Consider the following 17,799-nt stretch of genomic DNA (forward strand, 5'->3'; position numbering starts at 1 on the left):
ACCAGCTGTCAACGCGACGCGATGACTCCTCATCCTGGCATCCTGGGTAGCGGGCACGAAGGTGGACGCACAGATTTACGTTAGCTTCTGTTGCGAGATTGATCATCGCATGTCCTTGTCCCGACCCTGCGCCGGACCGATCGTACCATGAGTGTGTTGCGTCGCTGGTTCCAGACCGGTCTGTTGTGCGGGAGGGCGCAGTGCCGCTCAGCCGCGGGACGGGGGTCCATGTGCGGCGGGGCTCCTGCTCTGGCCCGGTTCTCCAGCTCTGAAAGGTACAAATGATATCTGAAAAAAAACCTCAGTGTCGACTTTTATCATGAGGGAGTTTTCCATAGCTCTGTTATCGATTAATTGGCCATGCACGTCTTTAAAAAGCAGGAGCGGATAATGGAGGTTAGTGATGCAGCGTTATGTCTGATGGTCCATTAGGGTCAAATGGACTGGATGACATTCAGAAGCAGCTACTTGGCTAGCTCCGACTGTGATCCAGTGTGTTGGATTCCTCTGATGAAATAGGCTCAGACTTGTCTAGACATGGCAGTTAAATAAAGCTCAATGTCGAGACAGTTGTTTGCGATAGGACCCTTGTTGAGAGGGACGAGGACCAGCGAATGGCGATACAAAAATTATCCTCTTCCGGGTGATGGAACCAAATGGCATTTGTATTGCTTACATACTTGTAAAACAATTATGTGACAATGATAACGGCAACAACGACTTAATGCTAACTTAATAAAAGCTTATGAGCGGTTCTCCCTCCTCAGCGCGGTGAATCGGACCTATGAACGGTTCTCCCCACAGCCCAGTGAACCTGCCCTATGACCTGTTCTCCCCCCTCAGCCCGGTGAACCTCACCTATGACGTGTTCGACGGGAAGGGCGAGAGCACTCCGCTCGTGTTCCTCCACGGCCTGTTTGGGAGCAAGTCCAACTTCCACTCCATCGCCAAGTCCCTGGTGCAGCGCACCGGCAGGAAGGTAACGCAGGGAGGGAGCGCTGTTAGCAGCCCTGAGTGCGGTTAGCTGAGACCCTGTAGTAATGGATGGGGGTCTCAGCCACCTTGTTTCCCCCCCATCCCAAGTGTTGTAACCATCTTTTGTCCAGTTAGGTGCTGACCATTGATGCCCGTAACCATGGTACCAGCCCACACCATCCGGTGCTGACCTACGAGGCCATGGCCAGCGATCTCAAGCACCTGCTCACCAAGCTCCACATTGAGAAGTGTGTTCTGATTGGCCACAGCATGGGAGGGAAGGTAGCCATGACTACGGCGCTGACACAGGTAATGTCCTCAGTATAACAGGAGTTTAGGGCCAAAACACGGGGGTATTGAATTGAAAAGTATGACCACTCTGGCCCATCAAAAGTACCACAACAACACATCCATGAACAGGGGCCGACGGTGTTTAGTCAAGGTCATTGTTCCTTGTCCTGCTCACCTTCTTCTTCTTCTTCTTCTTCTTCTTCTTCTTCTTCTTCTTCTTCTCCTTCCTCCCCCTGTTGTCTGGTCCTCCAGCCTGACCTGGTGGAGAGGCTGGTGGTGGTGGACATCAGCCCCGCCCAGACCACCACGCGGACCAACTTCCGCTTCTACATCAACGCCATGCAGGCGGTGACGGTGTCCAGCACGCTGCCCCGCTCCACCGCCAGGAGGATGGCCGAGGACCAGCTCCGCAAGCAAGTCAAGGTCTGACCCAGGGCCGGCCCTCCTGACCCAGCGCTGTCTCCCCTGACCAAGTGGAGTCCCCCTGGCCTAGTGGGGTCCCTAGTGGGGTCACTCCTGGCCTAGTGGGGTCCCTCCTGGCCTAGTGGGGTCCCTCCTGGCCTAGTGGGGTCCCTCCTGGCCTAGTGGGGTCCCTGACCTAGTGGGGTCCCCCCTAGCCTAGTGGGGTCCCTCCTGTCCTAGTGGGGTCCCCCCTAGCCTAGTGGGGTCCCTCCTGTCCTAGTGGGGTCCCCCCTAGCCTAGTGGGGTCCCTCCTGTCCTAGTGGGGTCCCCCCTAGCCTAGTGAGGTACCTCCTGATCTAGTGGGGTCCCTCCTGTCCTAGTGGGGTCCCTCCTGTCCTAGTGGGGTACCTCCTGATCTAGTGGGGTCCCTCCTGTCCTAGTGGGGTCCCTCCTGTCCTAGTGGGGTCCCTCCTGGCTTGGTGGGGTCCCTCCTGACCTAGTGGGGTCCCTCCTGGCTTGGTGGGGTCCCTCCTGACCTAGTGGGGTCCCTCCTGGCTTGGTGGGGTCCCTCCTGACCTAGTGGGGTCCCTCCAGACCTAGTGGGGTCCCTCCTGTCCTAGTGGGGTCCCTCCTGTCCTAGTGGGGTCCCTCCTGGCCTAGTGGGGTCCCTCCAGACCTAGTGGGGTCCCTAGTGGGGGCTAAAGTCCCTAGTGGGGGCTAAAGCATGGACAGCCCCCTAGTGGGGGCTGTCCATGCTTGAGATCCACGGTGGTTCCAAGCCTGACCGTCCTCCTCACACCTCCCCTCTCCAGAGCCCCCAGACCGTAACCCCAACACTGTAGGAATCCTACGCTCTTCCCCTTCAGGAACACTATCTGAATCCTACGCTCTTCCCCTTCAGGAACACTATCTGAATCCTACGCTCTTCCCCTTCAGGAACACTATCTGAATCCTACGCTCTTCCCCTTCAGGAACACTATCTGAATCCTACGCTCTTCCCCTTCAGGAACACTCTGTTCGCCAGTTCCTGCTGACCAACCTGGTGGAGACCAACGGCCAGTACTCCTGGAGAGTCAACCTGGCGGCCATTTCGGCGCACCTCGATGACATCATGAGCTTTCCAAGTCTGGACACCACCTACGACGGCCCCACCCTGTTCCTGGGTGGAGCGAGTTCTGCCTACATCAGGTAGGACCCACGGACCTGTCATGGACACAGACGGCTGGATAGAAGGGGGACTCTGTAGGAATGGCTGATCTGCACTGGTCTGGTACTGGTTGGTCTGGTTCTGGTTTAGCTGTACTGGGCTTGTACTGGTTGGTCTTGTTCTGGTTTAGCTGTACTGGTCTTGTACTGGTTGAACCGTACTGGCTGGTCTTGTACTGCTTGAGCTGTACTGGTTGAGATGTACTGGTCTTGTATTGGCGTTGTACAGGTTGAGATGTACTGGTCTTGTACTGGCTGGTCTTGTACTGGTTGAGATGTACTGGTCTTGTACTGGCGTTGTACAGGTTGAGATGTACTGGTCTTGTACTGGCTGGTCTTGTACTGGTTAAGCCGTACTGGTTGAGATGTACTGGTTGAGCAGTACTGGCTGGTCTTGTACTGGTTGAGCTGTACTGGTTGAGCAGTACTGGTTGAGATGTACTGGTTGAGCAGTACTGGCTGGTCTTGTACTGGTTGAGCCGTACTGGTTGAGATTTACCGGTCTTGTACCGGTTGAGCTGGTACTGGTTGAGCTGAGTCGTACTACTGTTTGCAATGACTACTTCAGTGTAGAGCAGATGCTTGTATTATGGATAGATAGTGGTCGCTCAGTGCAGCAGTGGTCCAGACCCTGGACCACATATGAAGATATGAAGTGGTTACATGATAGGAGGTGGTTACATGTTATGAAGTGGTTAGTGTGCCGAACACACTGCTGTTGTCTGACACGAGGCACCAGACGTGGATCATTAATTGGATCATGGCATTAGGCGTCTAATGGATTAGATATCTCTGTTTAGAAGTCTGCTTAAGTATCAGCCCTAGTTGTTAAAAAAAAAAAAAGCTAGTTGTGTTCCACCAGAATCAGGCACCGAACAGAACAAATCCCCTGTAATGGAAATGGATTATCTCATAATGTGAGTGTGAATAATAGTATCAGGGACCCTAGTGGTTCCTAGATTTGTTCTCTAGCCATTGCAGCTACACGTCTATCACAGATGGAGCAGCCTCTTCTTTTGTGACAGTGCTGGTCTTCCTGTCTCCCCCCCCCCCCCCTGCAGCTCAGAGGACTATCCAGAGATCCAGCGGTTGTTTCCCTGCGCTGACATCCAGTACATCCCGGACGCAAGCCATTGGATCCACGCGGACAAACCGCTGGACTTCATCAGCTCCATCAGTTCCTTCCTGCAGTCGTAGGGAGGCTGAGCGGGCTCCCTCCCCAGCCTAGCAGCCTCCCAGCCCCCCTGCTGAGGGGGGGGCCCAGAGCAGGGGGGGCCCCTGGCTGCAAACTCTCACGGTGCAGATGGTCCCCAGGTCCCCAGGACGTCCACCCGTGGTCCTAACAAGACTAATGTTTAAAGTTCCGGACCCAAACCCTTTCTCTAATGCAGTCGGTTTGAGTTCAACATGTGTAGTGCATAGTAGCGTGTTTGTTGATGATGTTTCAGTCTTTTTACTTTGTGCATTTCTCATCAATGGCTGGCAGATGTAGAATGTTGAGTTTGTAGAGTTGGTGTTAGTTGAATTAGTGGACTAGTAGCAAGGCGGCATAAAAGTACTTGATGCTATCGGGTCTTAATTGAGGGAAGTTGGAGATAAATCCTTATCCAAAGAATTTGTTTGCACAGGTCCGTGGCGGTGAAGGATGTGTGTGGAAATGTCATTCCTCCCTGCTTCTAGAACGGCCTTGATGTAGTTAAACAGAGGGTCCAGAATGATGATAGAGAGGCTTGTCTCCTTTTGGAGTAAGTCAAGAATGTGCGTCTTCAAACCAGACTGCAAAAGAATTGTGTACGCTAGTGTAAGTGTTTTGTAACGTGATCCTTATAGTCGTGCATTACTGGTGTTGTAGAACTCATGTAGTTGTTTACCGCGTCACCTCCTCCATGTCAACCTGGTCCATAGATAGAGGTGCTCTCCTGGGTCGCTGAGATAGCTGGCTGCGCTTTTATATAATGCCAACCAGAACAGCTACGTCAAGCTGTGTGCTGAATATTTCAGGTTACAACTGTGTGTGAGTGTGTGTGTGTGTGTGTGTGTGTGTGCGTGTGTGCATGTGTGTTTGTGCGGGCGCCTGCTTGGGATAAAGAAGCCGTATTGTGCAGTCCTGTCTTTTCTTATTTCTATCCCACCTATCAGTGTGGAGATGGTTGTTCCTAAACCATGTACATGTATCACCCTTATCTTTGGGGGTAAAGGCTGTATAGTCTTCTGTATGCTGCAGTGTTTCATGTTGGGTCATCATAGTGTTGTTAACGGCGTTGTTTTCCTTATTTCAGAAGGGACTTCTTGGTGTTTATCATTTCAAATAGGAATAGTTCAGCTACTGCCATGTGTCTCTTGTCTTGGTGAGCAGGGTGTGTTTGACTCAGGGTGTCGTAGGTCAGCACCCTCCTCCCCCCCCACGCATGGGGGGTCTGTTCCTTCAGGGAGCAGGGTGTACATGGAGGAGCAGACCAGAGGGGGTCCTGACGGAGCCCTGCAGAGCTCGGGGAGTCCTCTTTAATCAGTGGGCAGCTGGGCTGCCGCCTGGGGGCAAATGGATTGAATCTCCAACGTATTAAAGGTCTAGCACAATATCGTTTTTTGTACACGATTATAACGGCACTTGCTATTAGATCCGAGCAATCCCATTTAGTTTTTTGTTATGACAATTTTCTGAATGACTTGAAATATAGGATTTGTATCTGAATGCAACCAGAGGGGCAAAGGCCCTTTATGACATGAGCAACTTAAACAGTGTCAGCTGAGTGAGGGTGGTTGAGAATGTCTTCAGAGCTCCGATGTAAAAGTATATTAATTCATTTGATTTAGAAACGGACCGAAGTGTCTGATGCGGTAGTCTAAGCATGCCTTTCTCCTGGTTCTATGTGGATGTTTGCGTCTCCAGGCTACATGTTTTTTAGCCGTTTTGATTTATTTTTTAAATGATATTCCTTATAGACAATGAAATAACATAAACAAAATGCAGAATTAAAAAAAGAATATGGGATGTGTATATGAGTGAATTATTATTATCACATATAGTGATGTACATTATAAATATATATATTTACAAAATGTATAATGGATATATACAATAAAATCGACCTAACATTGAGTCTGTTAATCACCATGGTGTGTTATATATAGATATATATTCATATTGATATTTATATAAATATATATATTTATATAAATATATCCAGAGGTGGAAAGTAACTAATTACATTTACTAAAGTAAATGTATTGAGTTTTTTGGTATTTTTTCAGTAGTTTTTAAAAACAGTACTTTTACTTGAGTAAGTTTTAGTTGAAGTATTGTAATTAGTTACGTATTAAACCACACAAGTTACTGAGTAAAAAATTGCAGGCAAGTATGTTGAGAACTACAAGCTGCATTGGCCTGAGAATTTCTGAGTTCACCTAGCAAAAATCCTACCTTTCAGCCCTCAGTGCAGTCAGACTCAGGTGTAGTCTGTAGGCTGAATGGATAATGGCTGACTGTCTTATTGTGTCCAGCTTCAAAATTAGACTTCAGTTATGGAGTTTAAATAGTTGTAGTCGTTTTGTGTAGGCAATTGAACAAATGATTCAGAGATAAAGTGTTAATATCACAGATGTCACACTCCTTCAGGGTCAAAGTAGGCTATAGACTAAAATAGAAGGCCTTATTGTATGTTTTGTTGGGTTTGAAAAAAGCTTATTAAGTCACGATAACCAATATATTCAAGTTACGTTTTCAAGACGTACAGGATGTCAATTTTACAAGATTTAAAATTGCTATGACAGGATGTAAAATGGATATGACAGGATGTAAAAATGGATATGACAGGATGTAAAAATGGATATGACAGGATGTAAAAATGGATATGACAGGTTGTAAAATGGATATGACAGGATGTAAAATGGATATGACAGGATGTAAAAATGCTCAAAATCATTGTCCAAAGTTAACCCTGATTAGAGATTTTGGATCCCCCCTTGCAGTACAAAACATTTGATTGGTAAGGCAATAAATATGACCAGTTAAAAAATAACTAGTAACTATTACTTTTGAGTAGGTTTTGTAAAGAATTAGTACTTTTGAGTACTTTGTACTTACACTTGAGTAAATTTTAACTACAATACTTGTGCTTGGAATTTAGTATGATTTCAGTGATGTTACTGTACTTTAATTTGAGTAGCTTTTTCCACCTCACGCTATATCTATATAAATATAAATATATATCTATATAAATATATATCCATATAAATATATATCTACGGTATATAAATATAGATATTTTTATACATTATATATATATGTATCTATATTTTTTTATTTATGTGTATATAAATATATACTTATATAGAAATGTATTTATACATATATATATATTTATATATAGAGATTTGTAGATATACATATATATTTTTTTATTGTGGAAGCTTCAATATTTAAACCAGTTACTCAGTTAAGTCTGAGTTTTAAATTTGATTTGTTTAAAATATGATATGACGATATTTTGTAAAGCTATTTTACTGCTATATATGAACATGTTTAGCGCTGGGTGAAGGCGTGTCAAACACCTGATGAGCAGTCATGTATTAGCCATGTATATCGGCCAATCAGCAAGATGCAAACACATCCTAATCTGTTCCGTCACGCCAATACACACTCAAGAGCACTTCATTTATGCTTTATGTGTCACCATTCTTTCACTTTTTAGGTTATACCATGGTTAAATGCACTTTGGATGAATACGTCAGACAAACAAATATAACATAAAACAAATCCTTTGGGGTAGTTATGAAGCATCTACTTATTATAAAAGATAATAAAAGATCAAAAAAAAGATATCTTATAGGATATGGTTTAGCGATAATTATTGATTAATCATTCATAAAAATGTGTGTGTGTGTGACTGTCTGTGTTTGTGAATGTCTTCTTAGTATATTCTTGACTGACTGTTTTAGTCCAGCGATACAGTCTGGAAACCAGTGGCTGACGCCTGCTGTACATCGGGGCCCGCCGGCTCCTGGTCTCCTTGACTAGGGACCTTGCCCCTCCTGAACCTGTGTTTGAAGGCGCGGGACAGCGAGCTGAAGCCGTCCGAGGGGAAGGCCTTGGTGAGGGCAGGAGGAGGAGGAGGAGGGGGGCTCGGGTTGGGGGCGGGGGCGGGGGCGGGGGGGTCGGGTCTCTGGACCGGCACCCGGTTGGTCCTCCTCAGTAGCCCCCCGCGGCTCCTCTTCTGGGACTCCTCCGCCTGCTGGCTCTGCTGCTGCTGCAGCTGCTGGTTGAGGATGTACTGGAGGTCCTCCTGGAAGACATGAGGGGGGTAAGAAGGCCGCTCCCCATGGGACCTGCCTGGCTCCTCCTTTTCTTTCAAAACATGCCTTTCAACTCGAGGTCGTCCAAGGAACAGGGCCAATGGAGGCAGTGCCCGTTCCAGAGGAATGAATGAATGAATGAGGAGACTAGCGGGGCAAAGCGCCACACTCTCTCTGCTAGCGCTACACCATGCTGCTTAGCCTCACACGAGTACAGTGTTTAGTTATATCAAGTAGAGTCACTCTAAAGACTATAACAGTTATATAAACAGATTCATTCTAAAGACTGTATGATAGTTATATAGAGTAGAGTCAATCTAAAGACACTATAATCGTTATAAAGAGTAGAGTCACTCTATAATAGTGACTCTACAATAGAAAGACCTCTAAAGACCTAGTAAGAACACTCTTCCGTTTACTGCATCATTTGATGGTGAGTGCAGCAGGTCGGTCAGCCGGCGGTCCTACCACTGGGTCCTATGAGGTGCCTGGTGGTGTGTGACGGGGCTCAGTGGTACCACTGGGTCCTATGAGGTGCCTGGTGGTGTGTGACGGGGCTCAGTGGTACCACTGGGTCCTATGAGGTGCCTGGTGGTGTGTGACCGGGCTCAGTGGTACCACTGGGTCCTATGAGGTGCCTGGTGGTGTGTGACCGGGGTCAGACCTACCACTGGGTCCTATGAGGTGCCTGGTGGTGTGTGACCGGGGTCAGACCTACCTTCCACGCCTCCAGCTCCAGAGAGAGCTCCAGTCGTTTCTGCACGGCTTCCAGAAGCTGGTTATTCAGATACATCATCTCTGACTTACTGCGAAGCAGCTCCGCCTCCATTCCTTTCTTCCTGCAGAACAGAACAGGAAGGAGACACCGTGACACATTCCTCTGAGACAGCTGCAAATAGCTCCTTAACTTCCTTTTGTATCATGAATCACTTTCTCGTGATTTGACCAGATACATCTGTGTGTGTGTGTGTGTGTGTGTGTGTGTGTGTGTGTGTGTGTGTGTGTGTGTGTGTGTGTGTGTGTGTGTGGTGTGCGTGTGTGTGTGGGTGTGTGTATATATGTTTGGATGTGTGGGCATGGTGTTTGCGTGTGCGCATGGTGTTTGTGTGTGTGCGTGATGTGTGTGTGTTTGTATGGTATGCCTGTGGTGTGTGTGGTGTGCGCGTGTGTATTTGGGTGTGTATGCGTGTGTGTGTGTGTTTGTGTTATGTGCGTGTGTTTGCGTGTGTGTGTGCTTGCCCACTTCTCTATAGCCTCGTCTCTGTCTCTGAGGGCTTGCTCCAGAATGGCCATGTCCTCTGACCTCTTCCCCACTCCATATGACTGAGAAAAAACACATAAGGAAAAACTTGATAGCATGTATGCCTGTCTTGTCTGTCTATGTATCACAGTGGCTTGTATTCTTTGAACAACTTGGACCAAACAGAGCATATTCATTACTGCAGCCCAATATTAACTAGTTGGTTAATGTAATTGGGTTCTTAACATAATGAGCTATTATGGCTAATTGAAGAGTTTATCGTTGTATGGTATAAATGTATTAGTTTGAGACCAACTCATAACCGTAAAGCCCGCACTAAAGCTGCCACTTATGATGGTAACAGCAGAGGAGAATGTACAGGAAACTAGGGTTCCTCTTAGCCAATGATATTCCAGCAAAATGTATCCAACGATATACTGCAACAACAATACTTCAGTTGAGAAAGCCTATCCGAGCCTCAGACACGCCCCCACCTCGGACATGCCACCATGTCACACACGCCCTCGCCCCAGGGGAGGGCTGGTATCTCCCTGACAAGACACTGTCTCTCATTCATGTCAACATTGAAAAACCTATTGCCGGGTTCTTATGTTTTGTATTCATTGTACCGTCATATCTATTGTTGGGTTGTTTTTGATCTGTTTATTGGGTTTTCAGGACAGCCCATTTACACATTATAAGGGCGCACTGTGTTATACACAAAGGCAAGAGCAGGTCATGTCCGGGTAAAATAACATGATGAAAGAAGGTACATGTACTAATACTGTTAGAAACAGGATTCACTAACTAACCATCCGTGCAGACGGACAGGAAGGCCTTATAAGGCGGCGGGACTGTACCTGGTTGCCGTGGCTGAGGGCCAGCGAGCGGGCGACGTGCTGCAGCTGGCTGAGCCCAGCGTCCAGCCGGTCGGCGCTGGACGAGGGCTCCACCAGCCTGGCGTCGCTCAGAGGACGGAGCAGCTTCAGGATGGACAGCACCTCCTCCGTCACCTGCCCCCAAACCAGAAGCTTCTTATTGGCATTTCCTCAGAGCATCGAATACAAAGCTCATTTAATTGTCGACACAAACTGTTTGTAACCGTACATAAAAAAGATAAAAACAAAGTGACTCACAAAGACAACTAAATCACTTTTGTGAAGAGCAAATGAAAGCAAATGCTAAACAGTCAATTCTTAAAAGTCTAGCTTGTAGCTTAAAATAACCCAGACATATCTGGAGTCAAAGCTGGTTGCTCTGAGTAATGTTCAAATCACATCCTGTAACTGATCAATTCTACTGATTCAATAAAAAGTAACTGTCTTTGTTAAAACCAATCTCCATCCACACTCCCCACCAAGCCCTCCCTCCCTCGGGCCCGCCGAGCTACACTGCCTGGTCAAAGAGCTGCTGCCCTCCTGCTGGAGAACCTCCTGCTCAGAGAACCAAGCTACAGAGACAAATACGGGATTACATTTTTGACATTTATGATCAAATTCCCCAAACAGAGTACCACTGCAGGAAACAGAACGTCCTCTCTCTGCTGCATTCCGTGGTGATGTCCCATACCATTGTCAGGGATCACCTCATACTAATTTGAACCAATGACGGGGCAGCTCCAGCATGTGATGCTGTGTGCAGGCTGGAGGCTGATATGAAGGGTGTTTTACCCTCTCTCTGTGCTGGCTCCATCCGGGGCCCTCCTCCTGCAGCTTGTCCACCTGAGCCTTCAGACGGATGCTGCGGCTCCTGGAAAGAGCCACCTCCCGCCGCACCTCCTTCAGCTGGACACACACACACACACACACATAGACACGCACACACACACACACACACAGACACGCATACATAGACACGCACACACACACACACACACACACATAGACACGCACACACACACAGACACACAAACAGACATGCATACATAGACACGCACACACACACACACGCACACACACACACACATATAGACACGCAAACATAGACAAGCACACAGACACGCACACAAAGACACACACACACACAAGTGGCACACAAGCACATTCAAAGTTTAACATGCTTATATAAATAAATTCCTTGCTGGTCTGCATTCACGAGCAAAACCTTGAGAACAAATCCTGTCTTTCGAGCTGAGACCAGCTGCTGCACCACAAACCATAATACAGTACTCATAATCAGGCCCAACCATTACCCTTTTCAGGTGATGATGTTCAATGGGCTGTACATAACGAGCTACAGCGCACACAGAGCTGCATGCAAACTGCTCTTGAGAGTATCTTAAGACCGAAGCTTCCCTGTGTTTGTTCTGTAAAGGGACTGAGCGTGGTTTGCCATGAAAGTGAAGATACACAACATGTTACACAACAAACAAACAATACTTGGAGTGTCTGTTTGTCAGCCTACCGTGTCCGAGACGGGCCCCAGCGTCCGCCGTCTGCTCAGCCGCCGCCCGCTCCCCCGGATCAGGTCCGGTAGGCTCCGGTCCGCTCCGCGTGGGTCCGCTCCCCGTCCCGTCTCCCGGGCGGGGGAGGAGGAGCCCTCGGAACTCCTCTCCGTGGAGGAGGGGGAGCTGGCATCGGGCCGGCCCTCGGCCGGGTCCTCGAGCCCCTCGGAGCCGGTGTCTGTGAGCCTCATGGCGGGGTCCAGACACTGGGTCAGGAGGGACAGGAGGTCCGAGCGGTTCCCTTGGTCTTCGTTCATAGAGGACCCGCCGTCCGAGTCCAAGCTCCCCGTCTCTGAGTCCTCCTCGGTGGGCTCTTCGGACCTGGCGTTAGACTCCTCTGGGTCGGGCCTCCCCTGGTACAGCGTGGGTCGGGCCCCCCCCCCCGAGGGGCCCTCCCTGAGGGGGCGGGGGGTCTGTCTGTCCTCCCAGATGCTGGGGGGGGCGTACAGGCGCTGTAGGGTGCTGTGGGGCCTCAGCCTGTCGTTCAGCGCGGAGAAGGGCAGGGAGCCCTCCATGACGGGACGGGAAAGGACAGGACCAGCCACCAGGGCAGAGCAGGACCAACGAGGACCGGGCCGCAGACACAGTGGAGTGGAGTGGACGCAGTGGAGTGGACGCAGTGGAGTGGACGCAGTGGCGTGGACGCAGTGGCGTGAACGCAGTGGAGTGGACGCAGTGGCGTGGACGCAGTGGAGTGGACGCAGTGGCGTGGAACCAGTGGCGTGGACGCAGTGGTGTGGACGCAGTGGCGTGGACGCAGCGAAACGACCCCAGCTGCTGTCAGGCCCGTGTGTCTGAAACAACTGAGAAGAGGAAGACAGAGAATAGAGCGAGGGAGGGAGGGAAACCAACAGAATGTCTACCGACTTGTTTTTCCTGAACGGCGTGCGAGTCTGCCGTCTGACGCGAGTCACAAGGTCATTGGATTCCTCACGATTGATCGCGCTCGCATGGCATTCTCTCTTCCTCCTTCTTGTGTAAATGAAGGTAGAGTGGGAGTATGGCGGCAGAGAGGGAGAACGGCCGTGACACAGTGTTTGTCCACACACCCCAGGGGGGGCGGGTCCTGGCCCGTCACCGGTTAACAAAGGTCTGACGAGAGCAGACCTGAGCTATTTTAAACTGTTGTATCTGTCAGCAGGGTTGGTCACAGCAAGTCAGTGTTGGAGACGGATGATGTGATTGAAGAGATCACATGTCTCGCTGTATGCTTCTAATGAATCCCTGTGGGACCCTTACAGAAACACTATGAAAAAAAGGGTAAAAAACTATTCATTTTACGTTAGAATTGCCCCTGTTTGTTTAATGGTATTAGTTGACAAGGTTCTATCCCTAGTAACTCTAGGTTTCTCAGATAAGGATTGAAGGACAAATTCTTATTTTGACTGAAACTATTAAGCTATTTACCAATCCAAAAACTTGCATAAAGAATTGGACGTTTAGGCTAAAATGTGCCTATTATTATTTAATTTGTTTTAATATTTTACATTCTAAAATCTCTTTTTGTTGTCAAACATAGTGGTTCACATGTCTATCTGTCGCCACTGACAACAAAGTGAGCTGAAAGACAACTCGATTGAAGAATGACTCAGGACTTTGTACAGGAAGTTCTTGTTCCCATAGCAACAGATAAGATCCCATTGTAAGAATATCCTAAGTCCTTGTGTTGCTTAGTGTATGTCAACATATATCCTTACAGATTTAGACTGCCCAGTTCAAGTTCATATATAACCTCATAGATTTTGCTTAGTAATATTTGTAAAATTCAGATTGCATGCAAAGTTATGCAAGGAAAACGGCAGAGATATGATTCATATTCATTCAAATGTATTTCTTTACAAGGTCTTTAACAGGTCAAATATGTTTGGAAATTATACAATGTCAACCTTTTTAAATCTCCAGAAGTTCTCCTTGGGAGAAATAGCAGCGAAATGTTATCATAATCATCACATTTTTCCCTCCGTATGTCATCGGCTTCCTACTCTGCCTACTACTACTAAAATCAAAATAGAAAATAAGAAATATGCACATTTCATTTGATGCATTATATTGTCAAGCTGGACAATTGTTGTGACTACAACTCAGAATTTCCTTTGTTCCTGGCTTGTTTCTGTTCCCCGCTGGCTGCACACCTGAAGCCCAGGTTATCTGAGGCGGAGTCAGGGGTGTTCCCCATCCTGCAGAGAACGCAAACAGTGAAATGTACTGAAACACAGTGAAATGTACTGAAACACAGTGAAAACATACTGAAATATGGTGAAACATAGTGAAAACATGCTGAAATATGGTGAAACATACTGAAACATAGTGAAAACATAGTGAAATCATACTGAAAACATACTGAAATACGGTGAAAGATCCTGAAAACATACTGAAATATGGGGAAACATACTGAAAACAGTGAAAACCTACTGAAAACATAGTGAAACATAGTGGCCAACAGGTGATCTTGAAAGATTAGTAGTATTTAACCTGTAGTCAACAGGTGATCCTGAATGATTGGCAGTATTTAACCTCTTGTCAACAGGTGATCCTGAATGATTGGTAGTATTCAACCTCTTGTCAACAGGTGATCCTGAATGATTAGTAGTATTTAAGCATTGAGTTTTTATTTTGCTTGACAGCTCATGGCTAAGGAGGTCAGTATAATTCCACTTTACTAGTATATACTATATCATATCAATAAACTTGACTTTTTCTGGTTACAAAATACATCAACTTTGAGAAAGCATGAGACCGGAACAGACATTCAGCAACCAGATTAAGAGTACAATACAATACAAACCACCAAAGAGCTCTGAATATTGTCGCTGAATCATCTAATTAGAATAAACATCTGGAGAATTAAGGAGCTGCGTCTGACATCACATAAAAACACGACACCACGCACAACATAGGAACCCACTCACCTGGTAGTGATTCTTGCCTTGTGATTGGCCGAGCCGTCCACAGAGTCGATCCAGGAAGCACCACGCAGGACGTACATTGGCTGAGCTCCAGGAAAGGAGGTGGATGTCCATTCCCAAGTGTTTCCCATCATGTCATACAACCCTGTGGCAGACGTCACGTTCACAATGCATCAGAGCATGGATCCAGGGTCCAACGCAGTAGCTCACTGTTCCACTGCATGAGATGGATTCAGTCCTGTCTGCTTCAACAGCGCTACAGCTGGGACACGCCTTTAACAATAGTGTGGTTCTCATTGATGTGTGGATGAAGTACCGTAGTTATTCTGCGGAGGAAAGGCCTTCACAGGGGAGACGCCATGGTAACCGTCCTCTGCAGTGTCTCTATCAGGAAACTTGCCCTGAAACATTTCAGTTCACTATGAGACAAAAGGTGAGATGTTTTCTGTAACATGTTATAGTGACACATGTTAGAGCAGGGGGTGCCAATGATGTGTGTTTTGACTGCAGGCCGACCTGCCAGAGGTTGGTTTTGTTGGATTGGAACTTGTTTCCCCAGGGATATGTCCTTCCTAGAACGTTGGAATATGATGTCAGGATGGTACTAGCGGTCAGGTGTTAACGCAGGATGCAAACACACGAAGACCTGAGCCTGTAGGATGACCCTGTGAGCGGGCTGTGTGTTTATATCTTGTAGGTAACAAAACAGAGCGCTAATACTCACTTACAGATATCGGAACATTTATAATGGAAGTCAGTGGCTGTGTCTCAATTCAGGGGACGGATCCTTCGAAGGCTGCATTCGAAGGCCGATTGCGTCACTGCGACGCGTCAAGGCTGTCCCATTTCAAATGCTCCTTCAAATTCCGCCGACAAATGCAGCCTTCTTTTCCCGGATTTGAAGGATCCACCGGCTGGATCCTTCACAGCCCAACGTATCCCAAGATTCATTGCGCGTAAGGATTTTTTCAGAAATAGCGTCGGAGAGAGCGGAAACAGCAGTTGCAGCAAATTACATATTTAATGACAAAACTGTTATCTATGTAAAACAAAAAAAATTATATATTAAAATAAAGTTGGGACTATTTTAAATTTGTAACTTTATTGTCAAAGTTCAATGACATTAACACAACCCATATAACGTTAAACTAATTAACGTTATATTTTATTAAATTATTATATCACGGCTCCATATTTCTCCTCTGCCGTCCGGTTTGAACCGCAGCTGTCAGGGTTGCTAGGTGACAGGAGCGGCGCATCGTCACGCAAGGTAAAGGGTGCTAACCGCTTGTTACGCAAACTTGAAATTCCCCGTAGGCCAGACCGTCTCATTTAAAAACGTTTGTTCGGCCTTCACGGTCTACGAAGGCCACACCTTCGAAGGATGCGTCCCCTGAATTGAGACACAGCCAATATCAAACTCCTGATTCATTGTAAAAATTCTGCAATCTCACAATTCAGGAAAATACTTATTTTGAGTGTGGCAGATTAAAGGATTGTAAACATTAAGAGAGTTTTAAGCGATGTGAAAACGCTTTCCCCTGGACCAACATACCTAGACCTAGACCACAACTAGATCATACCTAGACCTCGACCCTACCTGGACCAAACCTAGGCCTCACCCATAACTAGACCATACCTCCACCCACCCTAGACCTCCACCATAATTAGACCATACCTAGACCTAGACGATACCTAGAGCGACCCAGGGCCGTTGGCAGGTCCCTTCTAGCTAAGCCACGTACCCTGCAGCCCCCCGCGGGCAGCCCACTCCCACTCCTCCTCCGTGGGCAGCCGTCCGTCCCTCCAGCGGCAGAAGGTCAGCGCGTCGTTCCAGCTCACTTGGACCACCGGGAAGTCCAGACGCTCTTTGATGCCAGACCCTGGTCCTGCGGGCTGGAGTGCGATGAACCACATCAAGGTTTACAATCTGCCCTTGGATTGGGTGCTTTTTTTTGCCAACAACAATATTTGACCTCACCTGTCTCCAAAAAACCCTTTCTATTGGCAACCACCAGGGGGCAGACTGTTGAGGAAATCAAAAAGTCAAGCAGAATTCATCAGTGGCCAAAAGGATATCATATAGGCTTAGGAAAGATAGATACCTTTATCGTTTCTGTCACTTTGCTTTTCAGCTCCACGGATACAAAGTCTTGGAAAACAAAACTCCAACCAAACTTCTCAGCTTCTGTTTTGTACTTATGTGCTCGCACGAAGTCTCTGATGGTTAAAGACCAAGACATCATGGTTAAATCCTTACCTTTCAGTTATTATTCTAACAAGTTACAGGTTTAAAGATCACCTAAAATCCGCATTTGTAACTGGGTATTTGTCGATGTTAAACGGTCCGACTACGACTCCTTTAGTCGGCGCCTCTCCATCTCTGGCGTCTCCTTCATTGGTCCCCATGGTCATCTTTCCTCCTGGAATGTGAACCATTCTCAGGTCGTCTTTCCGAGGACACGATACGGACAGTTAATCACCTGAGTCAAGTTTCTAGACAATAAAGACTTGTTTCACGTTGAATAGCTTACCTGCCAGTGCCAAGAAAGAAAATGCACATATCCATAATACAATGTTTACACACATTTTGAAACACATATACTACTGGGGCATCAAAGGGCATGTCATATGTTCATGATATGGGGTACAACGATATAAACACCGATGTTTCATCTACCGATGTTAAAGTTGTCCAATTCAAGACGGAACGATTTCACCGGCAAACCGGAAGCTGGTGCCACGGTAAAATGAGTCCGTGGCATTTGGATTTCGGTCAGTTTCCATTTATTTGGAAACGTACCATAGTTAAAGCTTTCCAAATGCAGTGGAAGCGTTCACCACTAGACCACTGGCATATTACCTCATTTATTTAGACTTCTCTTCCTCAGCCCAAGACCGAAAAATGACAGCCGCGAATTTGAAACAAACGTCCCATAACCAAGTATTTTCCCACTAACGTTTAACTGGTGCAATTAAAGAAATATAGCAAGCGTTTTAACTTGTTCTATTATAGCTACATCAATTTAATAGCTTTTCAGCTA

General features: G+C 47.1%; 3 protein-coding genes across 3 annotated transcripts; 1 reads left to right on the plus strand and 2 right to left on the minus strand.

The window, feature by feature from the left end:
* Positions 1–5,974, plus strand: abhd11 (abhydrolase domain containing 11). Its single transcript, XM_030362127.1, has 6 exons — positions 1–275; positions 844–979; positions 1,111–1,284; positions 1,519–1,689; positions 2,675–2,856; positions 3,936–5,974. Exons 1-6 carry the CDS (start codon positions 148–150, stop codon positions 4,069–4,071), a joined length of 927 nt encoding a protein of 308 aa, XP_030217987.1. The 5' UTR covers positions 1–147; the 3' UTR covers positions 4,072–5,974.
* A 1,545-nt stretch (positions 5,975–7,519) lies between these two features.
* On the minus strand, positions 7,520–13,544 carry bicdl2l (bicaudal-D-related protein 2-like). Its single transcript, XM_030362104.1, has 6 exons — positions 11,810–13,544; positions 11,077–11,190; positions 10,267–10,419; positions 9,410–9,489; positions 8,885–9,005; positions 7,520–8,156 (listed from the first exon to the last, which is right to left on the minus strand). Exons 1-6 carry the CDS (start codon positions 12,362–12,364, stop codon positions 7,809–7,811), a joined length of 1,371 nt encoding a protein of 456 aa, XP_030217964.1. The 5' UTR covers positions 12,365–13,544; the 3' UTR covers positions 7,520–7,808.
* A 114-nt stretch (positions 13,545–13,658) lies between these two features.
* sumf2 (sulfatase modifying factor 2) lies at positions 13,659–17,513 on the minus strand. Its single transcript, XM_030362129.1, has 9 exons — positions 17,290–17,513; positions 17,058–17,205; positions 16,861–16,975; positions 16,737–16,781; positions 16,501–16,651; positions 15,272–15,327; positions 15,072–15,156; positions 14,759–14,900; positions 13,659–14,026 (listed from the first exon to the last, which is right to left on the minus strand). Exons 1-9 carry the CDS (start codon positions 17,354–17,356, stop codon positions 13,924–13,926), a joined length of 912 nt encoding a protein of 303 aa, XP_030217989.1. The 5' UTR covers positions 17,357–17,513; the 3' UTR covers positions 13,659–13,923.
* Between the last annotated feature and the right edge of the window lie 286 nt (positions 17,514–17,799).

Source organism: Gadus morhua, chromosome 7, assembly GCF_902167405.1.
Source record: "Gadus morhua chromosome 7, gadMor3.0, whole genome shotgun sequence".
Classification (NCBI taxonomy): domain Eukaryota; kingdom Metazoa; phylum Chordata; class Actinopteri; order Gadiformes; family Gadidae; genus Gadus; species Gadus morhua.

Excerpts from the sequence above, each read along its gene's own strand:
- abhd11 (XM_030362127.1), top strand. The coding sequence starts at position 148 with ATGAGTGTGTTGCGTCGCTGGTTCCAGACCGGTCTGTTGTGCGGGAGG. Across the intron at positions 276-843 it reads CGGTTCTCCAGCTCTGAAAG|CCCGGTGAACCTCACCTATG; the intron begins GTACAAATGATA and ends CTCCCCCCTCAG. Across the intron at positions 2,857-3,935 it reads GCGAGTTCTGCCTACATCAG|CTCAGAGGACTATCCAGAGA; the intron begins GTAGGACCCACG and ends CCCCCCCTGCAG.
- sumf2 (XM_030362129.1), bottom strand. The coding sequence starts at position 17,356 with ATGTGTTTCAAAATGTGTGTAAACATTGTATTATGGATATGTGCATTT. Across the intron at positions 15,157-15,271 it reads ACAAAACCAACCTCTGGCAG|GGCAAGTTTCCTGATAGAGA; the intron begins GTCGGCCTGCAG and ends GAAATGTTTCAG. Across the intron at positions 14,901-15,071 it reads TCCTCCGCAGAATAACTACG|GGTTGTATGACATGATGGGA; the intron begins GTACTTCATCCA and ends CGTCTGCCACAG.
- bicdl2l (XM_030362104.1), bottom strand. The coding sequence starts at position 12,364 with ATGGAGGGCTCCCTGCCCTTCTCCGCGCTGAACGACAGGCTGAGGCCC. Across the intron at positions 9,490-10,266 it reads CCCTCAGCCACGGCAACCAG|TCATATGGAGTGGGGAAGAG; the intron begins GTACAGTCCCGC and ends GTTTTTTCTCAG. Across the intron at positions 9,006-9,409 it reads AGAGACGAGGCTATAGAGAA|GAAGAAAGGAATGGAGGCGG; the intron begins GTGGGCAAGCAC and ends TCTGTTCTGCAG.